The sequence below is a fragment of the Ursus arctos genome, unplaced genomic scaffold, assembly GCF_023065955.2.
Source record: "Ursus arctos isolate Adak ecotype North America unplaced genomic scaffold, UrsArc2.0 scaffold_1, whole genome shotgun sequence".
NCBI lineage: Eukaryota > Metazoa > Chordata > Mammalia > Carnivora > Ursidae > Ursus > Ursus arctos.
In genome coordinates, this window is record NW_026622763.1 from 77,787,537 (window position 1) to 77,802,513 (window position 14,977).

Genomic DNA, 14,977 nt, shown 5'->3' on the forward strand with positions numbered 1-14,977 from the left:
CGAGCCCTTTTATATCGTTTGGTTAGAAGGGGAAAGGCGTCCTCCCCGGCATTACATTCTCCTACAATTTTTGACTTTTTTTTTTTTTTTTTTTTTGGTCTTGAAGATACCTTTAGGCCTATTCCTTACTCTAAATGGTCCGGAGAGTTCCTCTAATTGAATTTAGTTGTTTCGCTGTGGGAGGATGGATGGAGAGATACTATCTAGATCTCAAAGTCACTTTTTAAGTCGTTCGCCAAAAAAAACTGCAAGAGGGGGGCTTCAAGAGACAGCAGTTTAGAATCAGGCAAAACTGGATTGCAGAATTTGTGGGCAGAGCGGTATGCGTGCAGGTGAAAACTAAAGCTTTCCTTTACGTTGTTTAAAGATGCGCTGCAATTAAGTAGGCACCTGGTATTTAAATCAACCATAGCCAATGAGAAAGTATTTAAACAATTTTAAGTGGAAAAATAATTTTTATTGGAAAGCAATGATAATGAAAGTAGGACTATTTTCAATCCATTCACCTTTCTAGAATGCGGACTCTCGAACCTGAATGTCTCAGCTATTTATTAACCGCTCTGTGCCACACTTGAGTCACTGTGAGAATTAAATGCCACATAGTAAATGTTAAATTTATCACCAGCATTGTCATTTAGATGTCAGTTTGGCTAGAAGCTTTGCCAGCGTGAACAAATAAGAGAGAATAGCCTCACGGTTACAGGAATAAAAAGAAAAACTCTGTGCTGAAGTCCTAGGAAAGGAAGGACTGGGCTTGCGAATACAACCTGTGGTCATTTAACCATGTGATTCATTGTGATGGTGAGAATTGCATGCCTTAAATAAGTTAGACCACCTGAAGCTTGAAACACTTTCTTAACTGAAGTCTTGCTATTTAATCCATATTTTCTGAATTTGGTAGACGTGGAAAGAAAATTAACAGTTTTAAACATTCTCCTTTAATCATACGTGAATTTAGAATTACAGTAGTAAAATTGCCTGAATTAGCATTCGTAGAGCCGGAAATAATCTTCAAATAATTAGGTTCTTTTTCAGATAATATTTTTACTATTGATAAGATATTATTGGTTAAAATATCTTTTAAAAATTTATAGTTAGAGGGGTGCCTGCCTGGCTTAGTGGAGCATGCAGCTCTTGATCTCTGGGTTGTAAATTCGAGCCCAACCTTGGGGGGTTGAGATTACTTAAAAATAAAATCTTAAAAATAACAAAAAAACCTATGGTTAGTTTAATAAATTCTAGCGATCATTAATTTGACGTTTACCAAAATAAGTACAATACCTGATAGTCACTCTAAGTTGATCTTAGTTTGAATTGAGAAGTATGACCAGTAAGATACAGATTCTAAATATATACTTAATGAGATAAAACTTCAATTTGGAAAGCAGAAATGTTGAATTCACTAAAGTACATTTTTCATTTGAGACCTTCCTTTAGTTAAGGAAATTATAAGTGTTCCAGAGCAACTGAACACCCACTATGATGGCTTTGGTGTTTTTTTCAGTAGTGACTTGTGTCTTACTTGGTGTTCCCTCCATGCAGTACTTAGGGTAGTACTTTTGAGTGTTTTTCTTAGAACATTAACTTCAAGCTTTTTGTTCTTAATGATTTCCTACATGATTCATTTATGTGGTCTTCATGAAGACACATTGTTATCTGGAAAATCACAGCTTGGAAGATATGTGTCTCTATTATAGGTTTCTTTTTTTCTGCATGTAATGGCATGGTATGGTATGATCTGAAGACTGCATGGGCTTCAGGGTTCTATTTGTTTTGGAATTTTATTTCCAAATTAGTTTTGAATCTGAACTCTAATGCTATCTGTGATTTTAGGCAAGTTACCTGACAGCTTTGGTTTTCTTATCTCTAAAGCTCCAACTCAGTGAATGTGAGGATTAAGCGAAATAATCTGTATAGCTCTCAGAGAGCAAAGAGGTAAAAAGAGTATCTATTTACAGGGTAAGAAATGGATAGACCCAAGATTATAGGGAAGTTTATAGAGAGGGCAAACCTTAGATTAAGGAGACATTGTGAATACTAGCCTTAAATTTTTTTCAGTGAAAAGTTAATATAAGTTATTGTTTATATATATTTGCATACATAAAAAATTTTAATGTTGACAACACATTATAACTTTCCAAACCCATCTTTAAAAAGAAATAGTTCTAGCAAATATTTGTGAACTAGGAGTCTTGATTTAATTTTTGACACCACTGATTCATAGTAATTTTGTATATATCATAAAAGGAACCTTGTGTCATTTACCTACCTGAAAAGATGAAAGATATTTTATTTTCTAAAGTACTTTTGAGCAACATTTTTTTTAATGTTAACAAGTTATAAGATCTGGCACTGATATTGAAGAAATTTCAAGATCCTTTAAATCATAGAACACTTACAAGGGACCTAGAATTAGGAGAATCTCTAAGACTAAACTGAAAGTGACTTCATCTTTCAGGTATCCTGTTTGGGGATTTATTCTCAGGTAATTGGTTTTAACAGATACATTTTACCACACAAAAGTTTGTAGAAGAAACTCAACAAAATAACCAGATATTAAGAGAGAATTACCTCTAAAGTTTTGAACAAATAAAATTTGATGTTGAGCAAAAGCAAAACAGCAGTAGCCCGAGTATGGTCCACAGAGATGCGTGACTACAGCCTGAATAGTCTTCCTTTCTGCCATGCATTCAGTATGTATAAACAATAAAAAGCCATTTTCCCCTATAAAACATGAAACTTCCAATTTAACAGTTTCTTCCTAATCTTTGGTTTTGATATAAGGTAAAATCCACCTATTTAATGTGATGTGAAATATTCTAGAAAGCAATTTGACAGTAAAATGTAATGCTTTAGTGTGTGTTCTGAACTCCAATCATTAACTGTCTACACATGTAATACTTTCTTCTTTCTTTCTGTTTTCTTTCTGTGATCCCAATACTATTTGCTTAAGAACTAACCTTGTCACACCAATTCCAGGATTTTTTACATGGTGTAATTTAGGGAGGGCGATCTTTATTCTTAAGCTACTATGGTTCCAAAAAATACTCTGTTAGTAAATATTTCATCAGGTAAATGCAATTTACCGGGGAGATCTATGTGTCAGTAGTAGTTACAGAATGTGAGTTGAAACAAAACCATAGTCCAAACACCAAATTTTAGATAAGGAAACTGATACAGAGAGGTTAAGTCACCTACTCCTGGACACATGCAGTTATCTGTAAAGTCTGTCCTAATCTTTAGCTTTCTTCAACTGAGTCAGTTGATGGTTCTACTGTACCGGGATGATAATGGCTATTTTGTAATAAAACCTGCGTAAGTAGTTTTCTTTATGTGTAAGAAAAGAAAATATACATTGAATACCTTCTCATTACAGAAAAAATGCTGCTGTGAAGACATAATTACAGCTCTCACACAAATGAAGCCACAACTATCATGATTTAGTGCCCCCCCTCCAAAGGAAGAACTTAAGTGGACAAGAGAGGGCATTTCTGGGAATAGTAGAATGCTTGAGGCCTGAATTTAAACGTGAGCTACTACCTGAAGGTAATACTTTTAATTCTAACTAATTGAAAGTAACAGCTCTATAAAAGTTAACTATTATCTATTATATATTAGTGAAAAATCAGATTACACTTTGTATATAAGTACTTCGTTCTGTTTGTGTTTCCAGTTGGAAGAAAGCATTTTATACCTAGGTACTTAATATCTTCATTCTTAAAAATTTAACTTTGACATGGTTGAAAGTTAGGAATAATAATTTCTAGCATGTACTGACATTAGATGGGAAAATTGGGTGTTTTAAGTCACCCTGCATTTGTCAGATTGAAAAGCATAATGTATATTGATGGGGGAATTAAGGAAGGAAGGAGTAATACTTTTTGCTTCATTCAAAAAGATTTTTTCCTTTGAAAAGGGTGTCTGTAACATAGGAATGTACTTTCAACTTTCAGTTCAACGATGGGCTAGCCAATAGATATGGAAACCCATTTTTCCATGTAAAAACTACTTTAAGTAGTATTTTCCCAGTGTAACCATAAAAAACTTCTTTAACCTGTAGTATAGATGCACATACTGAAAAGAAAACTTTGAGTTTTGAGTTCCCAAAAGACAGCAGAAAAATAAATTATCTTTGAGTGGCAAAATCCCAGTCTGAACAAAGTCCTAAAGTAGGTGGTTTATGTTGGTGGTGTTCTATTAACAACATCCTCACCACCTTTGCTGGTGCAATTCCTCGGGGGCATCCATCCTATCCTCTTCATTGCAGCATAGCTCAGACCTCACTGAAGCCCTTTCAGATCTTCTGAGCTTCAAGTGTACTTGCTTTCTCACCTCCAAATTAAACTTTCCAGGGTAGCTATTCTGAACTCTTCTTAAATGAAGAAAGCTATATAAATTTAATATGTAAATTTACACAAATTTGTTAATGACTGATACTCTGTCCAGAGTTTTTTCTTTTTTAAGAGAAAATGCTTATTAACTCCAATGAAAATTTCAGCTAGGGTAAGAGAAAGTAAATAAAATGAAAAAAGATTTAAGCCAGTAGGAGTAATTTGTAAAGGGATTAGGGCAGCTATTAGGAAACTGGGAGTAAGTTTTTAGAATTCTTTCCCCTGAGCTCTTTGTACTTTTCACTTCTCCTTCCCAAGCTCCACTTTTGAATCTGTTTGCAGAACGTTTTCTCAATGACTGCAGTGCCTACAAGATTAGAACTCTAGCTTTTTCAAGGGATCAGAGATGTTTAGATTGTTTGCAGGAGGGTTTTGGTGCTTTAAGGACTGCCTCTAATTGAATTTCAACCAGGAAAAGTGGAGAACAAAAATGAACAAAGAATTTCTTTTAGCATTTATAATTTGTTAACTTATAAAAAAAAAATTTAAGGCAATGACTAATGAAGGAAGGAGGAAGTTTTTTTCTGTTACTTTGAAAGAGTTCCTATTACTGTTACTTTGAAAGAGTTCCTAAAGAGTAGGCTTTGGGATAAGTACATGTACCTTGCTCAGCCACATAGTATATTTATAATCTTGGGAAAGTTACTTAATTGCCTGAGTCTTACTTCCTTACATGTAAATTGGAACAAGTAACTGAATCACAGGGTTGTTAAAAGGATTTTATAAAATGACACATATAAAACACTTTTAGGGGTGCCTGGGTGGCTCAGTTGGTTAAACCTCCAGCTCTTGATTTCGGCTTACATCATGATCTCAGGGGCATGAGATCCAGCCTTGTGCTGTGTTCCACATTCAGCAGGGAGTCAGCTTCTCTCCCTCTCCCTCTGCCCTAAGCCCTGCTTGCACTTTCTCTCTCAAATAAACAAATAAATCTTTAAAAAAAAAAAAAAAAAACTTTTAGCATAGTGCTTTACTGTAGTGCTCAATAATATTTGATAACCTTATAACCTTGAACAGTGAGCCTCAATTTCCTTTTCTGTAAAATGGTGGTAATAGGTTCTACATCACAGAATATAGAGTGATTATTAATAATTATAGCTAGTAATTAGTATAAACATTCAATAAACATTAAATTATATAGCTATGACAAATTCATAATCTTCATCTATTTTGTCATAATAGTATTTATATTTAAAACTCAAAGAACTCTCAAAAATATTTCTTTTTCTCTTTAGGGATTTATTTATTTATTTTAGAGAGAGAGAGGGAGTGAGGGGGGCAAGGAGGAGCAGAGGGAGAGAGTCTTAAGTAGACCCTGCACTGAGCGCAGAGCCAGATGTGGGACTTGTTCTCACAACCCTGAGAACACAACGTGAGCCAAAACCAAGAATCGGAGGCTTAACCAACTGCCCTACCCAGGCGCACCTCAGAAATATTTCTTAATCTTGATGTCATCGTGTTTAGATGAATCATCATGTTTAGATGAATATTTTGTTAATTTACTTTAAAAAATTGAGTTGTATTCTTGACAGCAATTATTTCAGTTTTTTTTTTTTTTAAGATTTTATTTATTTATTCAACAGAGATAGAGACAGCCAGCGAGAGAGGGAACACAAGCAGGGGGAGTGGGAGAGGAAGAAGCAGGCTCATAGCGGAGGAGCCTGATGTGGGGCTCGATCCCATAACGCCGGGATCACGCCCTGAGCTGAAGGCAGACGCTTAACCGCTGTGCCACCCAGGCGCCCCAATTATTTCAGTTTTAATACATCCCTCAACAGTACTTTATTTTCAGTTGAATCTAACTTTGTGAGACTTTTCTTTTTGAATAGTGTTATTTTTCTACTCTGGACATTAGAAGATATACAGAAAAATCAATAGATTTACAGAAATATCAAGCAGGGGCACTTAGGTGGTGCAGTCAGTTAAGGGCCGACCCTTGGTTTCAGCTTGGGTCATGGTTTCGGGGTGGTGGAATTGAGCTCTGCCTCTGGCTCCACACTAAGCACAGAGTCTGCTTGAGATTCTCTCTTCTTGTCCCTTTTCTCTTAATTGCCTTGGCATCTTTATTGAAAAGCAATTGACTAGGGGTGCCTAATCTCTGCTTGAGATTCTCTCTCTCCCTCTGTCCCTCCCCCTGCTCACTCTCTCTCTCTCTCTCTCTCAAGTAAATAAATCTTGAAAGAAGAAGAAAAGCAATTGACTAAATATGTGAGGGTCTGTTTCTGGATTCTCTATTCTGTTCCACTGATGTATTTGTCTGTGTTTACACTAATACCATATTATCTTGATTATTTTAGCTTCATGTCAAGTCTCAAAATCAGGTAGTGTAAGAATTCCAATTTTGTTGTTCTTTTCCAAAGTTGTTTTGGCTATTTTAACCTTCGAACTTTTTTTTTAAGAGAGGGAGAGATGGGTGGAGGGGCAGAGGGAGAGGGAGAGAGAGAATCCCAAGTGGGATTCTTCACAGTTTTGTTTTGACCTTACTCCAATTTTGAGACTTAAAACATTATTCCTTTCAGATAATGCAGAATCCAGTATTCACTATAATATATTAGGCCAGGGTTTCTGAACCTCAGCACCACTCAAAACTTTGTGGGGGCTGCCATGAACATTCCAAAATATTTAGCAGTACCCCTTGCTTCTCCCCATTAGATTCTAGTTGCACTCACTTCTTAGTTTTGACAACCAAAAATATATACAGACATTGCCAGGTATCCCCAGGGGGCAGTGTGTGTGTGTGTGTGTGTGTGTGTGTGTGTGTGTGTCTGTAAAGACAAATTCACCACCAGAGCTAATCCCTGTACTAGGCCTAAGTGGCTCAAACTTTTTGGAATGTATATTTCTTTACTTTCAAAGTTTGTCAACCCAGTATATATGATGTGTATTATGTTAAGAGCTATGTGTATATAATCTCTGTATATACCAAAACATCTGTTCTAAAATTATCTAATGCTACAATAGTGCATGCCCAACTCATAAAATTAAGAACCTTTATTTGCATTAAATCTTTCGAAAATGAGAATTTCAGAAGTATTTGAAAGGGTGAAAAGCACCTGTCCCATAACAACAATCTTAATTAGTACATGAGTGTAATTAAGGATAGGGTGCGGGAACTACATAATGGTAATTTCTGTTTTGCTTTGAATGTATTCTGGTGCCTTGGCAAGTCATTTAACAAAAATGTTTATTTTCTAAATCTATAGAATGGAAATGATTTAACCTGAATTGTATGGGGTAACACGGTAGGGGAAATATGATATTTATTTAAGACAAACATTCCATTAAAATATTAAGTGTTTTAATCATATACTTAAATTTTTTTCAGCTATTAAATAATAGAAGAAAATGGAATTGAATATACCAGCATGGAACAATCTAATGATTCACTAAGAGTCAACCATAATGATTCCGAAGAATCAAAAACAGATTCTCAGGTATATGAGGTAGGAATTCAGCTGGGAACTTTTTTCCATTCCATTTAACGACTTTTTTTTTTTTAAAAGATTTTATTTATTTATTTGAGAAAGAAAGAGCATAAGCAGGGGGAGTGGCAGGCAGAGGGAGAGGTTCCCTGTTGAGCAGGGAACCCGATGTGGGACTTAATCCTAGGACCCTGGGAGCATAATCTGGACGCTTAACTGACTGAGCCACCTAGGTGCCCCCATTTAATAACTTTTTAACGTATAAAAAATAGTATTATATTTAATATATCCAAGACTGTTTAAATTTATCCATAATTCTATCATATATTTAATGTTATAATATAGAGCTTTACTTAAAAGCTCTATGTTATAAAACTTCTATATTCATAAAAATCTATATATAAAGAAAAATCTGTATTTTGAATTACATATCATGATTTCAGGTTGTGTTCCCATGGACAACTTTATTTCAATAAAATTGAAATAATATATAAAAATCAACAATTTAACTTAAGAACTGCTTTATGTCTCTATCAGTCTGTGTGAACTGACAACTCTTGTTAAAATGAAGTGAATAATTAACTGAAAATAGAATCTTTCCATTTTTATTATAGTATACTATTTATTTTATTTTAAATTCCAGTATAGTTAACATATTATGTTAGTTTCAGGTGTATAATATATTGATTCAGCAGTTTCATACATCACCCAGTGCTCATCACAAGTGCACTCCTGGGGTGCCTTAGTGACTCAGTCTAAGGTTAGGCATCTGACTATTGATCTCAGCTCAGGTCTTGATCTCAGTTTTTAGTTTGGGCCCTGCCCTGTGCATGGAACCCGCTTTAAAAAATTGTAAAAACAAAACAAAAAACAACAAAAACCAAAAACAAGTGCATTCCTTAATCCCCATCTCCTATTTAACCCATCCACCCATGCCCTGCACGCCCCCCCCCCCCACTCTTGTAACCATCAGTATGTTCTCTATTACTAAGAGTCTGTTTCTTGGTTTCTTTCTTTCTCTTTTTCCCTTTGCTCATTTGTTTTGTTTCTTAAATTCCACATATGAGTGAAATCATATGGTATCTCTCTTTCTCTGACTGACTTACTTCACTTAGCATTATACTTTTTAGCTCCATCCATGTTGTTGCAAATGGCTGAATAATATTCCATTGTGTCTTATACCACATCTTCTTTATCCATTCATTAATTAATGGATACTTGGGCTGTTTCCATAATTTCCCTGTTGTAAATAATACTGCTATAAACATAGGGGTTCATGTATCCCTTTGAATTAGTGTTTTTGTATTTTTGGGTAAATACCCAGTAGTGTGATTACTGGATCATAGGGTAGTTCTATTTTTAATTTTTTGAGGAACCTCTGTACTGTTTCCCACAGTGGCTGATAAGCATTCTATTTTTTTTTAAATTGTAACACTGTGGGCACTGGGCTGGTTCAGTTGGTAGAGCGTGCTACCCTGATCTTGGGGTTGTGAGTTCGAGCCCCATGTGGGGTGTAGAGAATACTTAAAAATAAAATCTTTTGAGGGGGTAAAGATGGCAGAGGAGTAGGGGACCCCATTTCAGCCAGTCCCCTGAATTTAACTGGATAGCTACCAAACCATTCTGAACACCCACAAAATCAGCCTGAGATGTAAGAATGTATATCTGGATATCTACAAGCAGAAAAATGCCACCTGTCACGAGGTAGGAAGGGCAGAGTTGTGAATCTGTGGGCAGATATCAGAAGATAAGCAGAAGGGGGAGGGAGCTGCCATAAGCTGGCACCTGGAAAGTGATATAACACTGGAGCGCAAAAGTGTCCTGTGCTGGATTAGGCAAAAACTCGCAGAGCGGTAGCAGCTGGGAAAGTGCTTTAGAGCAGCACTCAGGCAGGATCCAGGAGCTGTGGGTGCACATGCATGAACCGGGACTGCTCGTGGTTTTAGAAGCACAAAGGGCAGAGACAAGCCCTGGGGCCCCAGGGTCCACCACTGAGAAAGTCGCTGTGGGAGCGCACTGCTGGAGAGAGGCTGTGGTTTTCAGCGGCACATACAGAAACAGAGACTGTGTGTTCTGGAGGGTTCAGAGAAGAGCAGACTGAGATTTCTCTGCTCTGGGACAGAGGTCTGGGTGTGGCCATTTTTGCTCTGACCCTCAGAAGAGGCACAGAAAGCTGCCAGAGAACAAAGGCTCAAAAAACCGGTTTCCATGGAGTGCAGCCCCCCTGATGGGGCAGGACATCTCTGCCCAATCAGGGTTGCCCGAAAAACAGTGCGGCAGGCCCTTCCCCAAGAAGACAGACTGGAAGAACAAGGGGACGTAATCCTGGGGCCCCCATAAAACTGTAAAACCCCAACATCAGGGTAAAATAGTATATTAAGCTCCAGGCGTTGCCTCACAGCTTGTGTACTTTTCAGATATAGCTCTCCTTTTCTTTTTATTCTTTCTCTCGTGCTTTTTCTCTGTTTTTTCTTTTAACTTTTTCCTCATTTCAACCAAATGTTTAATATATCAACTTAAAATTCATAGTAGCTTTTTAACTTATACTTTTTTACTTGTACTTTGTACTTTTTCACACCTATATTTTTTTATATAGATATATGCTTTAGTGTAGTCCTTTTTTCCCTGTAATTTTGGGAAGTAGTGCCCTCTAGAAAACAACAAAATACACCCAGGTAGAACTGAAACACCCTACTTTGTCCACACTGAGGGGTTATACCCACCTTCCCCTCACACCTGCCTTTTTAAAATTTTAATTTTTAAACATTTTTTAATTCTATAAATTTTATTCTTGGGTTTCATTTTGGCTTTGTTTTTTTGGTGGTGGCTTCTGACTGATCCAGATTTTCCTAGGGTGCATCTTGCTTGGGTCGTGGTTGAATTTTGGACTCTGTACATTCCCTCAACCATCCCTCAACAGAATGACTATGAGGAGGAACTCCCAAGAAAGAAAAGAACCAGAGACAATGGCCTCTGCCACAGACCTAATGGATATGGATATAAGCAAGACGTCAGAGATAGACTTCAGGGTAGCAATTATGAAGTCAATAGCTAGGCTTGAGAAAACCATTAGCAACAATATGGAATCTCGAAGGGCAGAAATGAGATCTAATCAGGCCGAACTTAAAAATGCTGTGAATGAGATGCAGTCTAAACTAGATACTCTAACGGCCAAGATAAATGAGGCAGAAGAACAAATTAGTGATCTAGAAGATAAACTGATGGGAATCAAAGAGGAGTGGGATAAACAACTAGAAGCCCATGAGAACAGACTTAGAGAAATCAGTGATGCCATGAAACGTCCATTGTTAGGATTATTGGGATCCCTGAGAGAGTGGAGAGACAGAGGACTAGAAGATGTATTTAAGCAAATCATAGCTGAGAACATCCCTAATCCGGGAAGGAAACAAGCATACGTGTCCAAGAGGCAGAGAGGACCTCTCCCAAGATCAATAAAAGTAGACCAACACCCCGGCATATAATATTAAAACTTGCTCATCTTAGAGCCAAGGAAGCTATCCTGAGAGCAGCTAGGGTGAAGAGCTTTCTTATGTACAGAGGGAGGAACATCAGAATAGCGTCAGACCTGTCTACAGAGACGTGGCAAGCCAGAAAGGGCTGGCAAGACATATTCAGGGCACTAAATGAGAAAAACATGCAGCCAAGAATACTTTATCCAGCAAGGCTGTCATTCAGAACAGACGGAGAGACAAAGAGCTTCCAGGACTTGCAGAAACTGAAAGAATATGTGACCACCAAGCCAGCCCTATAAGAAATATTAAGCAGATTCTATAAAAGAAGAAAGAACCCAAGAGTAATAGAGACCAGAAATTTACGGAGACAATCTATAGAAACAGGGACTTTACAGACAATATTATGGCACTACATTCCTATCTTTCAGTAGTTACTCTCAACGTGAATGGCCTAAATGCTCCCATGAAATAACACTGGGTTCCAGATTGGATACAAAGACAGGACCCATCCATATGCTGTCTAAAAGAGACTAATTTTGAACCTAAAGACACCTCCAGATTGAAAGTGAAGGATGGAGAACCATTTATCATGCCAACAGACCTCAAAAGAAAGCTGGAGTAGCAATTCTCATATCAGACAAATTTTAAACCAAAGACTATAGTAAGAGATGTAGAGGGACACTATATCATACTTAAAGGGTCTATCCCATAAGAAAATCTAACAATTTTAAATACCTATGCCCCCAACAGGGCAGCAGCCAACTACATAAGCCAACTGTTAACTAAAATAAAAAATCATATTGATAATAATACATTAATAGTAGGAGACCTTAATACTCCACTCTCTGCAATGGACAGATCATCTAAACAGAAAATCAATAAACAAGAGCTTTGAATGACACATTGGACCAGATGGACTTTGTAGAAATATACAGAACATTCCACCCTAAAACAACAAAATACTCATTTATCTCGAACACACATGAAACTGTCTCCAGAATAGACCACATACTGGGTCACAAATCAGGTCTCAACCGATACCAAAAGATTGAGATTATTCCCTGCATGTTATCAGACCTCACTGCTTTGAAACTGGAACTCAATCACAAGAAAAAATTTGGAAGGAATTCAAACACTTGAAAGTTAAAGAGCATCCTGCTAAAGAATGATTGGGTCAACCAGGAAATTAAAGAATTTAAACAATTCGTGGAAACTAATGAGAATGAAAATACATTGGTCTAAAACCTATGGGATACTGCAAAGGCGGTCCTAAGGGGGAAATACATAGCCATCCAAGCCTCTCTCAAAAAAGTAGAAAAATCCCAATTGCACAAGCTAACCTTACACCTTAAGGAACTGGAGAAAGAACAGCTAAAACCTAAACTAAGCAGGAGAAGAGAAATAATAAAGATTAGAGAAGAGATCAATGAAATAGAAACCAGAAAAGTAGTAGAACAGATCAACAAAAGTAGACACTGGTTCTTTGAAAGAATTACTAAGATCAATAAACCTCTGGCCAGACTTATCCAAAAGAAAAGAGAAAGGACCCAAATTAATGAAATCATGAATGAAAAGGAAGAGATCACGACCAGCACCAAGGAAATAGAAACAATTATTAGAAATTATTACCAGCAACTATATGCCAACAAATTAAGCAATGTGGAAGAATTGGATGCCTTCCTGGAAAGTTATAAACTACCAAGACTGAAACAGGAAGAAATAGGCAATCTATATGGACCAATAACCAGTAACAAAATTGAAGCAGTAATCAAAAACCTCCCAAAAAATAAAAGTCCAGGACCAGATGGCCTCCCAGTGGAATTCTACCAAACATTTAAAGAAGAAATAATACCTATTCTACTGAAGCCGTTTCAAAAAATAGAAACAGGAGGAAAACTTCCAAACTCATTCTATGAGGCCAGAATTACCGTGATCCCAAAACCAAACAAACACCCCACCAAAAAGGACAATTACAGACCAGTATCCCTGATGAATATGGATGCCAAAATACTCAAGAAGATCCTTGCCAATAGGAACCAAGAGTACATTAAAAGGAATTCACCAGGACCAAGTGGGATTTATTCCTGGGCTGCAACAGTGGTTCAACATTCACAAATCAAGCAACGTGATAGAGCACATTCATAAAAGATAAGAACCATATGACCCTCTCAGTTGATGCAGAAAAAGCTTTTAACAAAATACAGCATCCTTTCCTGATTAAAACTCTTCAAAATATAGGGATAGAGGAAACATATCTCAGTACTATAAAAGTGATCTATGAAAAGCCCACAGCAAATATCATTCTAAATGGGAAAAACTGAGAGCTTTTCCCTTAAGGTCAGGAACATGACAGGGATGCCCATTCTTACCACTTTTGTTTAACATAGTTCTAGAAGTCCTAGCCTCAGCAATCAGGCAACAAAAAGAAATAAAAGGCATTCAGATTGGCAAAGTAGAAGTCAAACTTACTCTCTTCACGGATGACGTGGTACTTTATGTGGAAAACGCAAAGGACTCCACCCCCAAATTACTAGAACTCATACAACAATTCAGCAACATGGCAGGATACAAAATCAATGCACAGAAATCAGTTGCATTTCTATACACTAACAATGTGACTGAAGAAAGAGAAATTAAGGAATTTATTCCATTTACAGTAGCACCAAAAGCCATAAGATACCTAGGAATAAACCTAACCAAAGAGGTAAAGGATCTATACTCTAGAAATTACAGAACATTTACAAAAGAAATTGAGGAAGACAAAGAGATGGAAAAACATTCCATGCTCATGGGTTGGAAGAATAAACATTGTGAAAATGTCTATGCTGCTCAGAGCAATCTACACTTTAAATGCAGTCCCTATCAAAATACCATCAACATTTTTCACAGAGCTGGAACAAACAATCCTAAAATTTGTATGGAACCAGAAAAGACCCCAAATCACCAGGGGATTATTGAAAAAGAAAACCAAAACTGGGGGCATCACAATGTCTGACTTCAAGCTATATTACAAAGCTGTGATCATCAAGACAGCATGGTATTGGCACAAAAACAGACACACAGTAGGGTGGAACAGAATAGAGACCCCAGAAATGGACCCTCAACTCTATGGTCAGCTAATCTTCGACAAATCAGGAAAGAATATCCAATGGAAAAAAAGATAGTCTCTTCAATAAATGGTGCTGGTAAAATTGGACAGCCACATGCAGAAGAATAAAACTGGACCATTCTCTAACACCATACACAAAGATAAACTCAAAGTGGATGAAAGACCTCAGTGTGAGACAGGAATCCATTAAAATCCTAGAGGAGAACATAGGTAGTAACCTATTCGACATTGGCCACAGCAACTTCTTTCAGGACACATCTCCAAAGGCAAGGGAAACAAAAGCAAAATTGAACTTTTGGGACTTCATTAAGATAAAAAGCTTCTGCACAGCAAAGGAAACAGTCAACAAAACTAAGAGGCAACCCACTGAATGGGAGAAGATATTTGCAAGTGACATTGCAGATAAAGGGCTGGAATCCAAGAAATTCTCAAACTCAACACCCAAGAAACAATCCAGTCAAAAAATGGTCAGAAAACATGAACAGACACTTCTCCAAAGAAGACATGCAAATGGCTAACAGACACATGAAAAAATGTTCAACATCACTAGCCATCAGGGAAATACAAGTGAAAACCACAATG

General features: G+C 36.9%; 1 protein-coding gene across 8 annotated transcripts in view; it reads left to right on the forward strand.

Moving 5' to 3' along the window:
• Window positions 1-14,977, forward strand: part of CARF (calcium responsive transcription factor) — a 100,681-nt gene that overhangs the window by 623 nt on the left and 85,081 nt on the right. For 6 of the 8 annotated variants that reach the window (XR_008956286.1, XR_008956283.1, XR_008956288.1 and 3 more), the window contains exons 2-3: window positions 3,377-3,546; window positions 7,717-7,834. Coding sequence is in view for 1 of the 8 variants with exons in the window: in XM_057304153.1 (XP_057160136.1) it covers window positions 7,757-7,834 (78 nt within the window). In the remaining 7 variants the exon portion in view is untranslated. Of the gene's footprint in view, window positions 1-75; window positions 333-3,376; window positions 3,547-7,716; window positions 7,835-14,977 lie in introns of those variants that run through there. The other 2 variants (XR_008956287.1, XR_008956289.1) reach the window with 2 other exon arrangements.